The sequence below is a fragment of the Cyphomyrmex costatus genome, unplaced genomic scaffold, assembly GCF_001594065.2.
Source record: "Cyphomyrmex costatus isolate MS0001 unplaced genomic scaffold, Ccosl1.0 scaffold33, whole genome shotgun sequence".
Lineage (NCBI taxonomy): Eukaryota > Metazoa > Arthropoda > Insecta > Hymenoptera > Formicidae > Cyphomyrmex > Cyphomyrmex costatus.
The window spans coordinates 1,139,435-1,160,811 of NW_017277450.1; the positions used below are offsets into that span (position 1 = coordinate 1,139,435).

Genomic DNA, 21,377 nt, shown 5'->3' on the forward strand with positions numbered 1-21,377 from the left:
ATATATATATATATATATATATGTATGTATAAAATTATATATTCTCATTTAAAAAAATGAAATGTTAATAATGGAAAAAAAATTTGAAAATGAACTGCTTAATTTATACTGTACTTGTATTTGAAATAGTCTTCAAATAATGTCATATATAAATTAATCAAAGTCATATTAAAAGACAGCTATTACATAAAATGGTTTATAAATAAAAATAAACACTAGCGTTAAAAGATGTTTCAATGTTGTTAAAATTCCATTATTTACCGAGTTCCTTTTGAATCTTGTAAATTTTCTCAGCTAGCAGATGATAGTATTCCGACCGAGTGTTAGCCATTTCATACATGTCACCTTCTACCTTCCTCGCGTATGCGACTAAGTTGTGCATTCTTTTATCGAGCATAGCTTGTGGATCGGGAGTCGGGAATATCGCTTGAACCCTAAGAAAATTAAACACACGCTATAACGTACTGAGTTATAGCTCAATAAGTTTCGAAAAGTCATATATAATAAAATTTTCACTAACAATTTATGAACGAGATGGTTCCTGAGATCAGGAGTGACGGACAAATGCCAATCCTTTGTTCCTTGCATCGGCGTCGCAGTGACTTGTCCGGGTTGAAGACCACCTGGAAGCTGCAGATTTGCTAATCTATTTTCCCCGCCTATCACACCAGGTTGTCCAGACTCGTTCAGTCCGAACAATGTTTGCATATTAACAGATTGTTGTATATTGGCAGCGGCTGCTGCTGCGGCGGATGTGGGTCCGGTTGTCGGTACAGTCTGATTGCTGGCTACTCCGACAGTACTAGGATCGGAATTTAAAGGAAGAGATACGTTCGGAGCGACTACTTGTTGTCCAGCACCGACTACGGATTGTCCCGGTGCAGCTGAAACACACATGGGCGCCCATCGCTTGTTGCTTTTCTCGTAAAAATCTATACAAATCATATTTTATACTTTTAGCAGAATATAAAAAAATAATATAACAAAATATAATTTTATATACATATACATAAATTTTATAAAATGTTTTAGAGTTGAAAGTTTTAAAAAAGTTGAGAAAAGCAAACAGTTAATATAAAATGTCATGCAACTCACTCTGTGTTTGAGGTTGCGCTAATCTAACATTCCCCAGTGCTCCTGGAGGACCTGTCATACCGGGACCTGGCATTCTGACGCCTCTTCCAACGCCTTGACCAGGTAAAATTCCCGATGTTGTTGTTGGACATTGAATCCCTAAAGCTTCATAAGCCCTTCTCATTTCGGATGGACTTGTATTTGGCTGATTATTTGGTTGAATTGCGGGCGCTATTAATAAAAAAAATACATATATATAGTATATATAACGTAAATGTACACAGGATATCTTTAGATACTGTTTGAAATAACTGCTAAACCAGAAGATATAAAAAAACGTAAACACATTTATTCTTTTTTAGATTGTCAGATTTTTATTTTCTAAAAGATCATAAAATTTACGTTTACGTTTTTTCTTTAAGAAAAAAAATTTTTGGAATATCGCCAAAATATTAAAATATCACAGATATTTTTAAATTACCTTGCGCAGAATTAGTCCTGTTTTTATTTGCTTGTTTTATCGGCAAGCAGACTGGGCAATCACTTCGATTACAATGTTTCCAATGATTGATGATTTGTCTAGACATACTACAGTGAGGCACCGTACAGTTTTTACCAGCCTGACAATTCGTCATGTGATTCAAAACATTTTTCATGGTTTTACAGTCCGGCAAGGCGCATTGTCTCACCTCGCCGTTAGCTTGACTCTCGCGTCGTTGACATTTATGCGCATGCAAAAGTAGCACCAATTGTTGTTGTATGAGTCTACATTTTTCCGGATCTGGTGTCGATTTTGCGCCTAAACCGAACAAAGTTCGTATTGAGCAAAGGTATTGCAACAACTAATATGATTTACAATAATGTATATATACATAAAATAAAGAGATATAACTTACCCGCTGGAGCACCAGCACCAGGCATTTGTCCTTGTGTAGCTTGCTGCGGACCTGGTTGCCCTCCGGTCGGTGCTCCCGATTGAGGTTGAGCTGGACTTGGTGCTGGTGGCTGCGCTTGCTGTGCTGCCGTTCCACCTTCCTGACCGCCCACGACATTCGTAGTACCAATCGGACCAGCAGCACCAGTAAATCTGCTAGCAGCGGCTGCCGCTTGCATAGGACTCATGTTTGTTCCTACGCCCTTCTGCTGCGGTTTGACGACACCTACGGGATTATTGGAGCATACAGTTACGCCTGCCCCTGGTCCAACCGTATTTGGAGAACCTGTATTATAAATTTGTTATTTTCATCGTTTATCTGTATCTAACTATTGACAACGTCCGCTTCTTCGTTCATATACATATATGAAACAAAAGAAGATATATTTTAAACTAATAAGGAGAAACAAGGCTACGAACCAATAAATTCGTTAAATTCTTTAATTTATTCTAATATATTGCAAAGAATATCACCTAATTTTGGCGTTTCGTCCCGGCTTCCACTACTAGACTCATCAGTAAGGCATTGTAGTGGAAGCCTCTACCTCACGCCTAAGAGTTATTCAATCGAGATTTTATATAAAGAGATATACGCGTATCAAAGCACTTGCGAGAATTTACGAATATCGATAGACCTCTGATGGCGAGTCGACGTAGTAATATTCTTTGCAATATTTATCCATAGTAATATATGTATTGCCCCTACCACCCCCTACCCAACTTGCGCGCCGAACAATCATCGGTCTTGAAACGCAACCCTATCTGAAAAATCCCCCCAAATTGCGGGCCGAACAATCGTCGGTCTTGAAACGCAACTTTAATAATCTGAAATAACGTCACCTTAATCAAATTGTGATTTTAAACGCATCATTTCGCCCGCGTGAATTAAAATGTAGATTGTAATAAGGCTCAATAAATTTAAAACTAATAAGGAGAAACAGGGCTACGAGCCAATAAATTCGTTAAATTCTAAAGATATATTTTATATACCGTAGCTGTACGGATTCGATGCACCTAGTTGCCCCATAGTCGGCATATTTGCCATATTAGGAGGAGCCTGCATTCTTGGACCACCCTGATTGGGACCGACAATGCCAACTTGATGCACCTGTTGGTGAGGACTTTGCCCCCTCGCCGGACCAACCATATGCGCTTGTTGTTGTTGCTGCATTGCCACAGCTCTTGTGTTCATCATTCCAGGACCGTTTTGCATCGGTGTAACCCCGTGAGGAGCACCGGGATGATGTATCGCTTGAGTATTAGGGCCCATCATGGTTACCTTTAAAAGATTCTTGGTCAAATATCCAATCTACCTTTTTACTAGAAGAAAAATTACTATGACATTAATCAACATACTGTATTTAAAGGTTGTTTGTTCAAACTGTTCGTTACTATCAAGCTCCCGCCAGCCATTCCTCCCATGTTGTTTCCACTAGCGGTGCTAGTCATCACTAAACCGGAATTCATGCCACCCGGCATCGACATCGCGGGGTTACTTCCGGCCATACTCATGGACGATTGTAAACCGCCCATCGAATTCGCGATCGACATTTGATTATTCGCCAATGAACTGGCTATACTACTTGGTAAATTACCAAGACTCACGACCATCTGTGGATCGACTATTCCTCCCTTAGAAACGGAAACGTTTGGTGGTGATTGCATATTTGGACTCTTATTGCCTAATGTTCCAGCAGCCATTACTAAAGAATTCGCCACCAAGTTTTTGTTGCCCTGTTTAACAATTGTTTGTAAAGTATAACGTGCATCGATATGCAAACAAAATCAAAAGATCTCTAATGTATAATATAATCGTACCTGTTGTTGTTGAATGAGATGATGAGAGAGTTGTTGCTGCTGCTGTACATGTTGTCTGAGTTCTGTATCGAGAGCACCATTTTGCTGCCCTGGACCAGGACCGGTTGCAGGTGGCTTGGTGCTCTCGGTTGTGGAACCCCAAGATCCGGATGACAGCAAGTCATCAGGAAGATCATTTTCAAGATCGAACATTTCTGTGTTAGAAATGTAATCTGAGAATGAAGAAAAAAAAGGAATTAAGAATCACACGTTTCTATAAGGATTTACATCATGTTTCCGTCGCGATAACACATACTGGCTATCAGAAAAATACATCTCTATATGTGTTACATCAGTGTGTGTACAATGTGACTTATAGTATCGTTCATTTTCATTCGTTAATTCTTTCATTACTTTTACTTTTCATTCAATTTATTTTACTATTGTATTCGCTGTCAAAATGATGACACTTTCATCTATTTTTGTTTATTACTGTTTAAATGCACATTATATACAGTACACGTACTATTTTTCGAGATAACCAGTTCGCAAATTAAAATGATTATAATATTGAGAATGATAAGTACCATAGATACCAAGAAATCATTAGTAATTTTACAAGGGTAAAAGATTTTAGCGCCGTCACCATAGCTTTTAGCATCAAAATTTTAGCAGAGTATTTATATCTTCGATTGTATTATAAATGTACGTGTTACATCATTATGTGCATAATGTATGTATTATATCATATATGCCCTTTTATACATGTATACACATATAACTGCATGTAAATATACATATATACATGCGTGTATATAGAAACACGTACAGGCAAAAAAGCATTCAATTTTCATCTATGTTACAAGGAACTTCCGATGCTATTAACATCGTTAAAAAATGTAAACATTTCTAAGCAAATAAAACTGCTGAAACTTACTCATCTATCCACGACTGACCATATATACATTGACGGAGAAAAAAAGGGTGTACATATATAAATGTATACGTATATGTATATGTAGAAAAGTACAAATGCAAAAAGGAGATCCTATATATCAAAATAAAAACGAAAAAAAGAAAAACTATAGAAAACTGTACGTGGTTGTAAAAACAAACATGAAAAATAAGACATGAGACATACACTGCATGAGCATAACGTAAAGGAGCCTTATTCTACAGCAGAATGAAATTTTCGGCATAATAAATTAGTGCTAAACTAAACAAGCATCCAGCGAAGCTATCGATGGCAAACTTTATAGAAGAGTCATGCGAAGAAATCAGTCACTCTAGAAAATATCTGTTCAAGCAAAATAATACTCCCGACGCGACATGGTCGTAAGAGAACGTCGTTTCTCTTCATCCTAAAACAAGAAAATAAAATGCAAAAATTTTTCAAAAACTCTAAACAAGATGTGTCTGCGCACGCATAGGATTTTTATTCTATATTTACGTTCATTTATAAATATCTATAAAAGATTTAATTGATATAGACCGAGTCGACTCCCCACCTACGCTATTTATTATCAGCGCTGTATCGTAAACTCTCTTTATGTTACAAGCACAGTGTTGTATGCATATTTAATTTCACCTTTGCAATTCCTCCGCAAGTCCACGAGCTCGGCGCGTGTGTGTCGCATGTCTATGTTACGTTTTGATTCACATCGAGAAATATCTCACGGTGTTCATTACAGAAAAGAGAGGAACTCGGCTTATCCTGAATTCTTATGTACCTTTATAGCAACCACCGATCCAATTTTTCTCCATTGCTATGTAAAGTGAATCAGTCCGTGATCAAAATAAGACAATACTTAATATATCCGTATTGCCGCTCTGCCATTTTTTTTATTCGAAGATAAATTATCATGACATCCATTTCTTTCTCATTTTTCTCTAACCGTGTCGACAATAGACTAAAGTTATTGAACCATAGTGACAATATGCCAAAACTATCACCCATCAGAAAGTATTGGTGAAACTGGAAGGTGTCACTAAAAACCAGAGACTGAGACAAGTAATTTTAACGAGAGAAACGTATGGTACTATGATCGAACGAACAAATAGATTTCAATTTTTTTTTGGTCTGCGGTACCAGAATTTGATGATTTTTCAAAAATTGTCGCTTTTTTTGATCTAATAATGATATTTACTTCTTTTCTGGACCGTATTGTTGTTCCAGTGTTGCAGTGGATGCTGTTGCAGATGTAGCTGTTGCGTTGGGGCCTGTATTTGTTGCATGTTACCACTGCCACCTCCCCCGTAGTTCGTATAAGCAGGGTGCATCAATAAAGGCGGCATACCCACTACTATATCACAGTTTTTCGTTTAATTTAGAACGAAGGAGAATACACTATTCAAAGCTTGTTCTCTGGATTATGGTACTCTAAGGCCAGTATTCATAATCGGTTCTTATTTCGAAACCGTCTTAAGTAATGTCTTAAGATATTAATATTTTGATATACAGTTTTGCTGAGAAGAGTATCTAAAAATGTAGCTCGGGAAATTTTGTTGGACCATAAAAATAATTATGTAGGATGTTAAACTGAATATTAAAACTTTTTGCAGCATTGCCATCAAATGTCTTGCAAAATTATTTTTATGATCAAAAATATTTTCATATCATAGTATGTGGCTAAATTTTTAGATTTTATATTTGGATACCTCAGCAAAACCTTTCCTTCCATGTACTTAAGATGATATTAAATATAAGAATTGATTATGACTACTGACCTAATTGTAAGTAGCAGAAACAGAAAAATTTAAAAATTCGAATTTTCGATTATCGTCAACGACTAGTCACGCACGTCCGCGACTTTTGGCGATTGTGAAAACTCGAGTAAACTGTTTCTGTGACTTTGTCCGTTGAATACCCTCGCAAAGAAGCGATTCGAAGAGTCCGCGTTTTATTACATCCGAGTAAAAGATAATTACAAGTCGATAATATATTACAGCGTTATGTGCGTCAACTTCGAGTTTGAAAACTGTTAAGGGATGATTAAGATGTGTTCAAAGGAGTAATTTAAAAAACAAAAAATAAAGGAAGAACAAAGAGATATATATATATATATATTAGCGCTTCGTTCATGCCAGCGAGATGTAATCTTTAACATTAAAGTGTCATGCACCCTCATGCACTACAAGATCGCAACTATGTTTTAAATCTAGAGTATGTCTGGAAGAATGTACAGAACTGCAACGTCAGTATAGCACATTCGTTTCAAAACAAAACAAGGCAGTGTAATGTCCATCACTACCAACCAAGATAGATCAACTTTAATCTCTTAATTTATTCCCGGACAACACAAAACATAATCAGAATGTAAGACGTTTTTAAAATGTCTTTTAAATGTTTCTCGCAAAATGTCTCTACTTAAAAAAAATATCGGTATAGATTTAACATCACGAGGTGTCTATTAATAATTCTCACCAAACTGGTGTTAACAGTAAAGCCTATCGCACATGAAATGCATAATAGAGCATGAACATAACATAAAACCAATAAGCATCCAACATAAAGTTGCCATATTAATTAACATAAGATGCTCATTGGTCCAGCAGTCTTATGTTATGTTTATGCACTGTTATGCATTTCATGTGTTTTGGGCTTACTGCTTCAAACTTTGTGCACAACGTACATAAATTTCAAGACATCCGTATTTAGTTCTATTGACATCATCTCAGATTAGATATACATAATAATGTATATGTTGTAAAAAAAGTTAAAATTAAAAAAATAATTAATTTTTTAAAATAAATCACGGTGACCTTAAGTTAAATTTAAAAAATTGACACGGTTCTATTAAAATCGGATCTAAAAAGGTTAACATCAATATGATATATGGTGTAGATTTAAAATCCACACAAAATTTATATCAACTTCATCAAGGTATGGATTCAAAACCTAGAACGTTATAATAAATCCATTGGAGATAATACAACACAGTAAGAAGAATTGTATAAACACTTTATGTTATTAAATCCACACTTTTTTAGAATGACCACAGAAAAGACTTGCTGATCTATCTAAAATTTTAGCTAACTACAGATCTGAAAATAATTTTGTTGGACCATCAAAATATGTGTAATTATGTAGGACGCTTAAATTGCTAGAATGTCAACATCTTTTACACAGCTCATCATGTTTAAATTTCCTATACATAATTGTTTTGATGATCCAACAAAATTATTTTTAGATTTGTATCCGGCTAAATTTTTAAGTACTTCAGCAAAATCGTTCTTCCCGTGCTTCAAGACGCTTTTTAGATGTCTTTCAAATATCTCATGTGCTGATTTTGAACTTTATGTGCTCTGAGTTCTTTACCTTTTTCTAATATCTCGAACTAGAAGAAGATAAGAAGCAAGTTAAATCAGGATTAAAATTAATCTACATTGATAGAAATGGACACTAATGTGGAAAGACGGAGCAAGTAATGTACAAAGTTATTTTCTCGATAGATTCGCAGCGCGTGTAAACCGTCCACGTGTAAATCCCCGAGCGAAACTTGGCGCGCCGCGCCGCGGCTATCCTCGTGTATCATCCATCTTGCGTCGACAAAGCCCGCGTCGTGTGTGTCACAAGAGTATCGCGGAACGACGCTATCATGGTCATCGCGTCGCCAAAACAGAAGAGAGAACGGCGAGGTTTCGCGCGTACCTTACCTATAAGCTTTAAGCTTATTATAATAAGAAATTGATCGATCACAGTCGATTATTCTTCTCACATTCGACTGTGATTGGTCAATTTCTTACGGTTTAAAGCTCCGGTAATGGCTTACTGTAGAAAGACACAATTGAAAAGCACACGCAATAGGAACATGATGTAACAAACCTAGGAGAAACCGTAAATACTAATATGACTAACTCCTTAAGAAGGGAAAGAAGGACAATAAAAAATTCAATATTAGTTGTCGCAATTAAATTTTAGTAAATAAATATTTGTTATAATTGTGAATGAAACACACATGAACAATATTATTATTATATATATATTTGTTAAATAACTAGTAACATCTAATGTGGGATATTATATAAAATCACAACAAAATAACATCGAGTTGCAAGATCACATTTTTAAATTTGAATTTTTCTGTTGAATGTACTTTATGAATGTGTGACAATCTGAATTGTTTAAAATTATAAAACTCTTTCAAATATATTATAATAAAACTCTTTCAAATATTATAATGGAAAATTGAAGATGGTCTTAAGTAATTCTCTAAAATCTTTGACAAATAATTACAATTAAACCAATGTTAAAAGAGTGATTCGATTGTCAATCTTTAACAATGAGATTTCACTCTTTAAAATTTGATTCCATTCTACAAATTTTAGAAAAAATGTCTTAAAATGCTAATACTGCTCTGTAGGTGGTATTCATAGTCGACTCTTATATTTAAAACTGTCTTGAACACAATCTTAAGATGTCATAGACCAATCAGATAACTCATTAGCACCATTAAGATATACTTAAGACGGTCGTGAAATAAGAACAGACTTTGAGTAGTAGCCTGTGATTGATTTATAACACCTTAAGACTGTACTTAAAGCTGCCCTAAAACAAGAACGGATTATGAATACTGATCTGCAATTGACTTATAATATTTTAAGACTGATATTCATAATCGATTCTTACATTTCAAACTGTCTTAAGTCAGTTTCAAGATGTCATAAGTGAGATGAAGTATCAGTATCTCAAAACATTACTAACATGGTATTAATATAAGAACGAATTATATGAATATCGGCCTTCAACCTTGTGTCCACCATGCTAGAAATCAGTTCACGATCTCGGACAGAGAAAGAATTAACAAGTCACATTGGAACAATTTGGTCATAAGACCAATATGCAATTGATCAGTTCTTTCTTCATCCGAGATTTCGGACCAATTTCTAGCATCACGGACACAAGGCTTTATAGCGTACCTCAGAATTCACGATATTCTGATAGGATCAGTATAACCTGTTTCTATCGCCTGTACTGTTGAACTGTGTCTCAGGCTTAATTCCACACAGAGAACAGGTACCCAATGCGTACGATTTTGATCGAAGTCACCGCGAAACTCGACAGCGCACGCCGCGAGCGTCTTGGCGCGCTCACGCGAGACTTCGCTCGGAGATTCGGCGACGCCTGGGCGATCCATCGCGACGCGGCGAGTCGCACCACGTCGCGTCGCGTCGCAAACAGACGGCGAACTGGCTGGCCAGTCAGCACAGCGATGGCGGTCAGCTGCGCCCGAAAGAATCGTGAAAACCGCGCCGGGCCTCTCGGCCCGGGTCTCTCTTTTTTTTTCTCTTCGCCGTGTGTGCGCGTGTACGTGTGTTTGAATGTATGCGTACGTGCGATGTACGCGTGCACCGCGTATTCCTGCGTAAGGTTAGTCGTGGAACTGCGCGCGGTTCCCGGAAGGAAGAAAAAAAAGAGAGAAAAAAAGTGAGACAGGTCGTCAGGTACAAAAGGCCTTTTCTCTATCGCTGCACTGGACTAAATCTTGCTCTTATCAAACTTGAAAGAGATATCTATTTCATTTTGAGTACATCAAGTGTACAATGCTCGCAGAACACAAATAAGAACATAGGTTAGGTCCACAACCTCGTTTTAAGAGTCCTTAAGAAACTGATCAACCATAGTTAAATGCGAGAAAAATAATTGACTGCGATTGATCATTTCTTACGGCTTTAGAGTTACTTGAAACGAGGTTGTGGACCTAGTCTTACATGAATATTATAATTTTCTACTGAACAGCAGTCTCTCTCTCTCTCTCTCTCCCCCCACCCCCCTTCAACACCCAAATGTATCTATGTCCTTCTAATTTTTAGAGATTTCAAGCATCGCGAATATACCTGTAATTGTAACATAAAGCTCTGACTACAGTTTGAGAGTAGATTGGAATTTAACTAGTCAGAGAAAGAAAACCGATTTCAAGTTTAGTAAACTTTGCTTTAATTGGTTAAATTTCAATCCAACCTCAAGTCCAGTCTGATCACACGTTTTACATCAACGGACGTGATAGTTACTTTGCGTTCTTTTCAGTTGGAACCTTTTGTATTTTTCTGCAAGTTGAAGAAAAAGAGAAAAAATAAACGGTGCAAGAAGTTCAGTTAAAAATTACAGGTTTATTGTCGAGTAGAAAATCATAACATAGTTGTAATGTTACTGTTATTTTATTCTGCGGATAGTTGATGAGCCACAAAGAAGAGACCTAAAGATATCGGAAGAAGGGAAAAGCCCGTATCTCGCACGAGGAAGATTGAGAAAACTGCGAATTGAAGATTAGAATATAATCGATCGAAAGAATGAAACGGATTAACATAAAAATTATCTGATCGAATTCCAATCTTCAATTCACAATCCTTAGGTCCGGTTCCATCAATATAAGATTAACTTCAATCTCGCTCTTTACCTTTCTCTAAAGAACATCTAGAACAAAAGTTCTCGCGTTGCTTCCTCTCATCTTTCTCTCTCTTCAACATTCGAACATATATTTATTTCACTTTAATTGCAGGAATATCTGGTGTTTCAAGCAGCGGACCTATTGATAAACACTGTAAGTTAAATCGAGATTAAAGTTAATCATACATTAGTGAAACGAGGCTCGCTCTAGACTCCAACACGGGCTGAAAGGAAGGAAGCGGAGGAATCGTGATGGTCGAAAAAAAAAAGAAAAAGGCAAAAATGACAAGAGGATTGGCGAACAACTTACCCGTCGAGTCCGACGTCCCCTGGAACGGATCGAGTTTGGGCCGCTTCGGCGGAGGACCGTCCACCAGGTGGTCGGCCATGGCTCCTCCGCGCGGCTGTTATCTTTCTTCCGTAATAACCTAACCTCTCGTTCTTCCTTCCCACTAGCGCCCGTCTCTCGCTGATCCCTCTCGACCACCAGCGCGCGCGCGCGAGCGCGCACACACAGGTAGCACGGCCGCGTCCGGCCGTATACGCGTTTCGCGAACGAAACGGCACCGTGGGTAGCTGGGTGAAGCCCCTTGGTTGGCCGTTAGTCTCCTCAACTAGAAGACCACCGTCGCCGTGGTCCTGGGCGGCGCTGGCGCCGTAGCTACATTCGTCGTTTCTGTTGTTACCAAATCTATCAATGACAATGCGATCGCCGACGACGACGACGATGATGATGATACAGCTACCACTTGCTCCCTGCCAGCGGCGGGGCAACCGCGTAACAATTTCACCGTACCGCAATCGTATTCGCGCGCATAACAACAACAGTAAGAACCGTGGCGCGTGGAGCGTCCCCGTGTAGCATCCTGCGATGCACGGTCAACCATTGGGCATCGTAGAGCTCGGGGTACGTCGAACCCCCGGCGTCAGAGCCCAACGAGCGCAGGCGAACACGCACAAGTAATGATACACACACCGTGCGGTAGAAATGCACCAACGAAACCACCGAGCACCAAAAGCACCAGCGGAGAACAACTACGGCGACGACGGCGGCGGCGGCGGCGGCGACGGCGACGGCGATGATGGCGACGACGAGTAATGTCTGATGCTGCTCTCTGTTTCTCTCTCTCTCTCTCTCTCTCTCTCTTTCTGTCTCTCTCACTTTCCTTCACTCCGGCGAACGACGACGAGACGGTTGCCGCGCCGCGTCGCCGGCGACAGGACGGGACGGCAGATCAGCGACCGCGTCGAGAAACGAGAAGTACGACGACGGCGACGATGGTGGCGGCGACGACGGCGAATCGCGACTCCGCCACTCCGAAGAACGCCGAGATGATGAGCGCGCGACGACGCGTCTCGGCGACGACGATGACCAGATCGCGGCGGCGGCGGCTCGTCTCGTCACAATTCGATTCACCTCGCGGCTAGGTTCTCGCGACTCCGACGCACCGCCGAATAATCTCTCTCTCGCGACTCTCCCGCTCTCCTCGCGTTCTCTACTCGCGCTCTCACTCTCGACTCTAACTCACGGTCCTCTGTGTAATGTATGTGTGCGTGGGGTATGCGAGAGTGTGTCCCGTGTGTGTACGTGTGCGCGCGTGTGCGCCTGTCTATCTGTGTCTCTCTCTCTCTCTCTCTCTCTCTCTCTCTCTCTCTCACTCTCCTTCTCTCACGCGCGCTCTCTTAACTCTCTTGCTCACCCTTCGGCACTTGTCTCACGTAAAATACCAACAATCGTATGTATATCCAACGCGAGAACGTACGTACTGACCGTACGACGACTCGCCAAACGACTGGCTGCGCGCACGGCGCTAGCTCACGGCGACGATGTCGCTCCCGAGGCCCTCTGGTACCATCTTCCTCTTCTCGCTCTATCTCTCTCTCTCTCTCTCAGCCTCGGACACACTGCGACACACGGGGCGCGCGAACGATCAGCGGGAAATGAGCGTTTATCCCCGTGCACTCGCGCGCGATATCGCGTACGCGAGCAAACGGACGCGATCGCGGGTCGCGGCACGTACGCGGCCGCCGCGCTCGCCACAGAAATTCGCTCGGGAAAACCGTTCGCGAGACCCTCCGTTACCACACGAGCATCGACTAACGTTAGCTAACGTAAAATGGCGGCCGCTGTTGACGAGTTTTTCTACGCTTGTCAGAATATTGCCCGTCTCCCAACTCGGCGACACCGGACGTGCCTCTAGACCGCTCCGCGGATTGGCCCAGCCGGTCACGTGATCCGGCCGGGCGTGCGCGATTGGACGTCGCGAGTCGCGGGGGATGGAGCGCCGCGGCTACAGCCACGCCGTCTGTCGACCGAGCCTCCGCCATGGCCCGCCTCGTTTCCGTGGCGCCGCTGTACGCAATCATGGCCGTTTGCCGACCCAATGTGCAAACTCGCGAGCTCCACGAGCCGCGCCAAGCCGCGCTCCACTCAGCTATCGCGGACGCTTCTGTCAGTTTCTGTACCAGGACGCTTCGTGGGAATCGTGGAGTCGTTCTTCCCTCCCATTCACTCCCGTCGAGGAAGGACATCCGCGATCGCGACTCTTGTGTATTTTCTTCGGATCCGCCGATGCTTCGCATTCCATGACGACCGTGGCAATGTGACGATCTTCATCGTGAATTATACCTACCGATCTGTCCCGTCGACCGAAATCACGTATCTTTGGATCGAAAGAGTGACACTCTGCCAATCGCGAAGTCGCCGGCTGTGAAATAATTTTTTTTCTAAAACGATTTGTGTCCATTTCCATTAATGTATAGATTCAACATCAATCTTCATCTAATTTGCTCTTTGTTTTTTTTTCCAATTCTAAAAAAATAGAATAAGATGCTACATACAGCCGAGATGAATGTATGTTAGTGGAAATGTGTATTAAATAATTTTTGTCGAATAACTTGTGTCTTTTTTATCAATGTAGGTTAAATTCAAATTTCTGTCTATAATTTACTCTTGTTTCAATTTTAAGAATTTAAAAGTGATGTTGAATTAAACCGAAATTAAGTTGATCTTCATTAATAGAAATAGATATCAAGTCATTTTTTTGGAATGACTTTCTATCATTGTGAATTGAATTGTAATTTGTATTTAACTTAGTTTTTGTTTCTTCTAGTTTTAAAAAATAGATATGAAATTAAACAGATTATAGTTAATCCATATTAAAAAAAGATGAAACATTAAATAATTTTTTGGAAACGATTTGTGTTTCTACCTATGTTGATTTTTATAATTTTTTTTTTTAGCTCTGATGTCCATTTCTAGTGTAGATTAACTTTAATCTCGGTTTAATCTATTTTCTTTATCTTCTTTTAGTTGTAAGAATTAGGAAAAGATAAGGAGTAAAATAAATCCAGATTGAAGTTAATCTATATTAGTAAAAGTAGATGTAAAAATAAAAAAAGTTAAACCGAGATTAATCTACATTGGGTTAAACGATTTCTTTCTTCTAAGTCTTTTATATTTTTATAAAGATTTCGTGAAAAATTACATCTAATTATATGTTTTACAAAAGCAGTTAAATACAAAAATGACTAGTTAATGTGTTACTTGTTATCATTTTGACCAAAAATAACAGCAGATAATATCAGCTGACTACATGTAAATGAAGACCTATAACTGACAGTTTATTTGCAATTAAATTTCTTTACAATGGTTAAGATAAAAGCAGCTTTGCAATAATTGTAAAATTCTTTAATATAAGTAGACTTGCTTTTAGTTTCTCACTAGATCTAAATGTATAAATCAATCCATACTTTAACGAATCTTACATCAGTTGCAAAGTTGTTGTTTCTGATAAACACAGCCATTGATGTGCATTTCTATCAACATAGATTGTCTGTAGTCTCCCTTATCTTCTTCCACATCCTAGAAAAAGATAAAAAGTGAGTTAAACGGAGAGAAGCTGATCTACATTGGATAGAAATAAACATAAATTATGTCGCGAGCTAAATGTATGCCATGTTATTTACCTGTAATGATTATTAAAAACACCTCTATTTCCCTGTTATCCTAGAAAGGAAAATAATGATGGAATAACTCATGTTTTGCGTACGAATATACTGACTTTATTAATCTCTTTTTACAAATCTGTTCTTAAAATAACATTATGAAATCGATCTGGATTCCAATTTTTCATTATCAATCTTATCGAATTATCATATTCATCTTTACATTACATTATAACACAGTTATGCAAGACAACGAGATAATTGCACGACCAAGATTATACGCGTGCAGAAAGAAAATCTCCACCGATGCAGACCGAACATTTGATTAGTGATTTCTGATATTTTTTGCCGTAATTCTTTTCAACAATAAAAAATTTCGTACATAATTCAGTTTAATGCTGAAAATTAGTGATTAATTATATGCTTTAATTACTAAAATCACTGAATAGGCGTCTTTAGTATATATTTAAAAAATTATTAATTACTATGTTCCATTATTAATTATAAATTTCTGTGAGGGAATTCTTTTCCTTTTTAAAGTCCTTGGAATCTTTGCAGTTACCATCCAGGATCTTCAAAAACGCTGCCTCCTTTCGTTCATCGTTATATTAAAAATCGATGATGTAAAAATTAATACATTCCGAATTAAAACATAAATGCGTAAGTCGATTAAGATACAGTATAAGTTAAATTAAAATATATGTAATAAAAACAAGTAATCATCGAACGTGATATATATCAAAATATGGAAAAAGAGACATAAAGATTCACGTAGAACAGCAGGTAATAATATTAACAATAATATCACAATGATGTTGAATTGAAAAAGTTGTTTTAATAATTTTAATATTTTTGCCACATACAGTTTGCAAAGTGTGACAGAATATACCCAATGAATTTTTCCTGATATAGTTTCTGTTTTTTCATTAAGTTTATTTATTTCATTGAATTATTGTTAATAGAAATCTCGCTTTTTCCTATTTATTTAAGAATTCATTTTAACAAGAAGGTTTAAGTTAATTTAACCTTTATCCATGCGTAGCAAGGAACCACAGACTTCTATAATAGAAGTCTGTGCAAGGAACACATCAAGTTAAAATGAAAATGTCTAAATAACTATGAAAGTCAGAATGATAATTTTTGGTTAGGTTAGATATTTTTACAATGTCAAAATGTAAATTTTTAGTTACAAAATTTGACTGTTTAATAAAATTAAGAATCAAAATAAAGTCATTTTGATTTTTGGTTGACTTGATCTGGGGGAAGGGTAAGAATAAAGTTAGGACCCCCAAGAGATTCTGTAACAATATTTTAACAAATTTAAAGATATTAAATATTAGAAATTATATATATAAGAGATTATAAATCGAAAGCCAAAACCCTGTTCGCAAGAAGGATTAAATAAAATAATAGACAATTATTTGCAATTGTTTCGATATTATCTGTGATATCATTATTATGATTTTTATTTTATTCGAGGGAGGAAGAAATCCCAACGTTTCAGATTTCGCGTATTATTCGTTGGTACATCAATCGCGTCGATTTTTTCGCGAATATACATCCGCACGTTGCAGCGCGTACTTTTCCTCAAAAAGACACGCGAGCAGCCATGTCATTTCTTTTCTCTTATCTGCAGGAATCACTTTCGCCATCGCGACTACATTCGTCGTCCCTAAGGATCGTTTAGGTATGTATATGCTGCATATATTTTTTTCCTTCCTCCGAAATCCAAGTAACACATATAAAAGTTAACAAAAAATGATAAAATGACTTAATTTTCATTCTTAAAAAACGTTAATGTACAGTCATCAAATTTTGTAACCGAAATCGTTGTTAACTCGTCATATTCTGATCTTCACAATGTCTCATTTTGATCTTCTCTTGATTTGTGTTTCTTAAGATCTAAAGTAGACATATAAGTCATAATAATATCATGACACCTAAATTCATTTTTAAGTTATACTAAATAACATCATGATGACGTTTGTATGCTATCATTACGATTTAATTATGACTCTGTGTTCTACTCAGTAGAATGCCAATTTATGGTAATAGACTCGCTATCAGATTATTTGGAGATTCAATTCTTTCTTTTTCATCGGGAGAATTTATGAGAATACAAAAAGTTTAGGAAAATTTCCTAGTGGATTTTAGAAAGAAAAATACCAAAAAGATCCGTAATTATTGCCAAATACTAAGAGAATCGCAATATATAGGGGATAATTTCCGAATAGACTTGACAAGAATGACTTCTACTTGCGACAGAGCCCTCGCGTTTGTCTCGAAATTCGGGAAAAATTCGAGAAAAATCGACGGTCGCAAGATGGCCAAAAGTTGATGTATCTATTTCTCTCTCCATTTCTCTTCGCCGAGCGTCCGAGAGGAACAGTCAGCGCATATACAAGGGGAGAGGGCACGTTGCGCGGAACGTTCGTCACGTCCCGTCCCGTCCCGTCTCGTCCCGTGGACGGCATGGAGTTCGCGGCTGGCCGCACGCGGGACGGAGGTGCGAATGGCACGCGACCCGACGCACGCATCGCGCGTGAACCTGTCGGCGTCTCCCTCTCGCGTGATATCGGCCGTCTCCGTCGTCGCGGCGGCGGCGGCGGCGGCGGAGGCGGCCGCGACGAGGAGAGCGGAAAAGAAACGGGTGAACGCTCCGACGGGGGCGGAGAGTGGAGGGGCCTTTCGAAATGGAACGGGAATCGGATGACGGCGTGGCAGCAGCCGCCTAGCCACCCGCCTCGGTGACAGCGGCTCTTTGTATACCAATACCTCGTAGAGGATTGCCGCCGCGCGTCGCTCGTATAATATAATATAATACATATACGCGCGGGGCCCCTCCGTCATTCGCGAGTTCCGTGACGACCGGCGCGCGGCCACGCTCTCTTTCTCTTCTTCTCTCCTCGAGTGTGCTTCCATTTGGTGTTCATAGCACTTATGAGCATATCATTTATTCTTATTGTTCAACATTTGAACAGGGATGAAAATAATTCGAAAAGTGCTATGAGCAGCAAACAAAACGCAACTCTCTGTCTTTCTTTTTTTTTTGTTTTTCGACAGGGGGAGGAAGAAAAGAATCCACGCGACCCTCAGCGACGATCACGATCCCGTTCCGCGCTGAGGGAAAACGCGAAATTTGAAGATGTTGCGGCTATCTAATTTGATTTCCGTCACGTGACAATCGAGAGGATAAATTGGGATAGATCGATACCCGACGATACGCGATAGTATTCGATAAGGAAGATCCGCGTATACGACGTCGTAATGTTAATTGGGGAGGGTAAGGGGAGAACCGCGAGAGGTGATTGCGCGTACTCTATTTATTCGATGGCGCGGTTACGTAACTCTCTCGTCTTTGCTTCGAAACACTTGGGGCGGAGGTGGGCCGCGGCCGAAGCGTTCTCGCCTCTTCACGCCGCACGGCACGGCACGGCGAATTCCGGAAAAGCGTAATCGATCGTTGCCGCGCGAGCGCGCGCACGGCCCGCTCTCGCGCTCCGGTCGCATCGCGGCACCACGATTTATGTCTGGTCTCGCGTGCCCACGACCGCGCGCGCGGTGCATCGACCCATCTCCTCCGCGCTCCTTCGCTTCGCGTGCGTCGCGATGCTCACGCGTCTCGCGTATTCGCGCGAATACGCGATTCCGCCGCGCCGTCAACGGATCGTCCGCCTCTCAATCCAAGGAACTTTCATCTTTAAGGAAAACAAGAGATAACGTTATGACTGAATTATGGCAACAAAAATTATGTAAATCGCCGGTCAACGATCGATCCATATGATGACGTGGGTCAAATTGACTTTCTTGTTCTCGTATAGGGAATGTATCGAGTCAAGGAGAAGGCCAAAGTAACTTGTATTTTCATGTCGTAAAAGTCAAAATTGATTTTGTAGATATTTAATTTTATGTGATTTAAGAATCAAAATAGTCATTTTGAATTTTATTGACTTTTGTGTTTCTTGAGAGAAGTAGAACACATTCCGCAATAAGTACAGTGACCATATACATACTTTATTGCAAAAGATAGTTCTTTATTTCAAGCTTTCTTTTTAAGGCTTATTTAATATTTAGAATTTTACTAATGAGCGAATTTATACGGAAACTACCGATAAATTTAATTTTGTATAAGGATATATCTAATATTAACCGAAATAACAGAATACATCAAAGTGAAGTCAAAATGAATTATGATTGTGATTAAAAAGTAACTTTTAGTAATTAGATCTGCAATTATTTTGACGTCATTTTAATGTTATGATGACTTATGCTTCACTTGAAAGTTATCTCAAGTATCTATACTGCGCAAGAAAATTTTTGATATTAATGCACGAACTTCTGACAGTCACAAAACTAATTTGAAATAAAGGACGAAAACATAAAAAAAGAACATATCTTCTGTATTTTTCTTAATTAATTATATTTACCCAAAAGTTGCATTTCAAAATTAACATTACAAAACTTTATCAACGATTTGCGCTAGCTATATGTGCAAAGGAAAAATGAAAGTTGATAAGGCGAAGAAACGAACAAAAAATTACAAGATGATAAGATAATATATATAACTAATATAATGTCGAATAAAGTTCAAAACATGTGTAAATACATTTCAATTGCAGTCTTCTTCACAGTTCAAAATATTTTCTAAATTGACATTTAAAAATTACATACTAAAAAATATGAACTATACAATATCATCTTGTAATCTTTTTGTCTCGTTTTCTTTATTATCTTTTATTTTTGCTTTACAAAACTTTAATGATTCAAAATATTTAAACTTATTTTCTGGAAAACTTTATTTTTTGAGTTGCGCTGTTGTAGTAAATAAACGATATTTGAATACATGTGGCATATAAAATTATAATATAATTTTTATCCTGAATTTTGGTACAAATTATGGATCGTCTAAGATATTCTTAGATGGGAAACAATTTAATTCTATATGCTCTCGAGGTCTTCGAAGTGAGTAACAATAGAGTGATGACTATGTAACAATAGTAGCTGCAATTAAACTCTGCCACTTTGAAAAAGAAGATTGTGGTCGTCGAGGATTATAAAAAATTTCGTCTCTGCTGTCAACGGAAAAACGCGCTAGATTAAAATAAACAGCAAATAATAGATAATAGAATAAATAATAAATTAGCAGACTATGACACGCTCGAAAAGCTACATTTAGGACTCCGTTATCGGAGCTAATTAAAGAACTGAGACTGTTGTCATTTTCAGATGTAATTTCCTTTTTTTTATCTTTACTCGTTTGTTATGTGCCGCACTTATATTCATATCTCAACAACATAGAATCTGTTGAAGCACCAAAGCTCCGATTTGGATTCTACAAAGCACAATGGTGATAGAACATTTCGTGATTGTTAGATCTATAAATGATATTACAATGACATCAAAATTTATATACCTTTCCTGCAAAAATTACATATACGAGACGCAAAAAGATCGATGCATTTTATCTCGAATATTCACGATTGATTTTCCACGATCTGAAAATTCCTTCGTTTACGAGAATAATTTTCCCTCTCTAAGAATAATTGGTCGATTAAAATCGTTTTGCTGAGCAGAGTGCGTAATTATCGCAAGAGCTCTACCTGTTTGGTCTGCAGAATAATTTCCTGTTAATAGACAAGCGACGATACTTGATTGCCTATTCAGCCACGTTGCACCCCTTTCCTTTGTTCTCTTCGTAGAAAGAGTTTAGGATAAATAAATAATAAATAAAAAAATTACGTTCTGATTTTATTTTAAATTGTCAAAAGCACATAAATAACGGCGATCGTGTGATTACGCAATTTGACAACATTAATCACACATAATTTTTTTAATTTTAATAGAAAAAAATTTTTTTAATAAATTTGTAAATCTAATAAATACATCTAATAAATAAAATTCTTTATTCCGTGTTTAGTTTTACTCCGAAATTTTAGCTGCAGGGCTAAAATGGTACGTCGATTACTTTGACGCGAGCTTATCAGGACCGTACAAGATAAGAGGACTATGATTTTCGTAATCTGTCTATATATATATATATATATATATATATATATATATATATATATACGTTCTCTTTTGATTCGTCATCGAGATGTAAGACAAATGAATAGAAGCGTGACATTGCAACGTCTTTTCGATTGAATGAATCACACGTCTTTTCTTCTAATGGACAGAAGGCGTCATGACAATTTTCAAACAAAGTATCGTAGGGGGCCCTACATAATTTAGTCGATA

General features: G+C 38.3%; 1 protein-coding gene across 1 annotated transcript in view; it reads right to left on the reverse strand.

Annotated features, from left to right (window-relative positions):
• The window catches only part of LOC108775851 (CREB-binding protein), a 20,571-nt gene extending 8,964 nt beyond the window's left edge, over positions 1-11,607 (reverse strand). The window contains exons 1-10 of the mRNA XM_018542296.1: positions 11,503-11,607; positions 5,953-6,105; positions 3,827-4,038; positions 3,365-3,742; positions 2,999-3,287; positions 1,971-2,294; positions 1,556-1,873; positions 1,096-1,305; positions 521-884; positions 262-434 (exon numbers count right to left, since the gene is read on the reverse strand). Coding sequence (XP_018397798.1) covers positions 262-434; positions 521-884; positions 1,096-1,305; positions 1,556-1,873; positions 1,971-2,294; positions 2,999-3,287; positions 3,365-3,742; positions 3,827-4,038; positions 5,953-6,105; positions 11,503-11,581 — 2,500 coding nt within the window. The 5' untranslated portion in view covers positions 11,582-11,607. The remainder of the gene's footprint in view (positions 1-261; positions 435-520; positions 885-1,095; positions 1,306-1,555; positions 1,874-1,970; positions 2,295-2,998; positions 3,288-3,364; positions 3,743-3,826; positions 4,039-5,952; positions 6,106-11,502) is intronic.
• Positions 11,608-21,377: the final 9,770 nt, after the last annotated feature.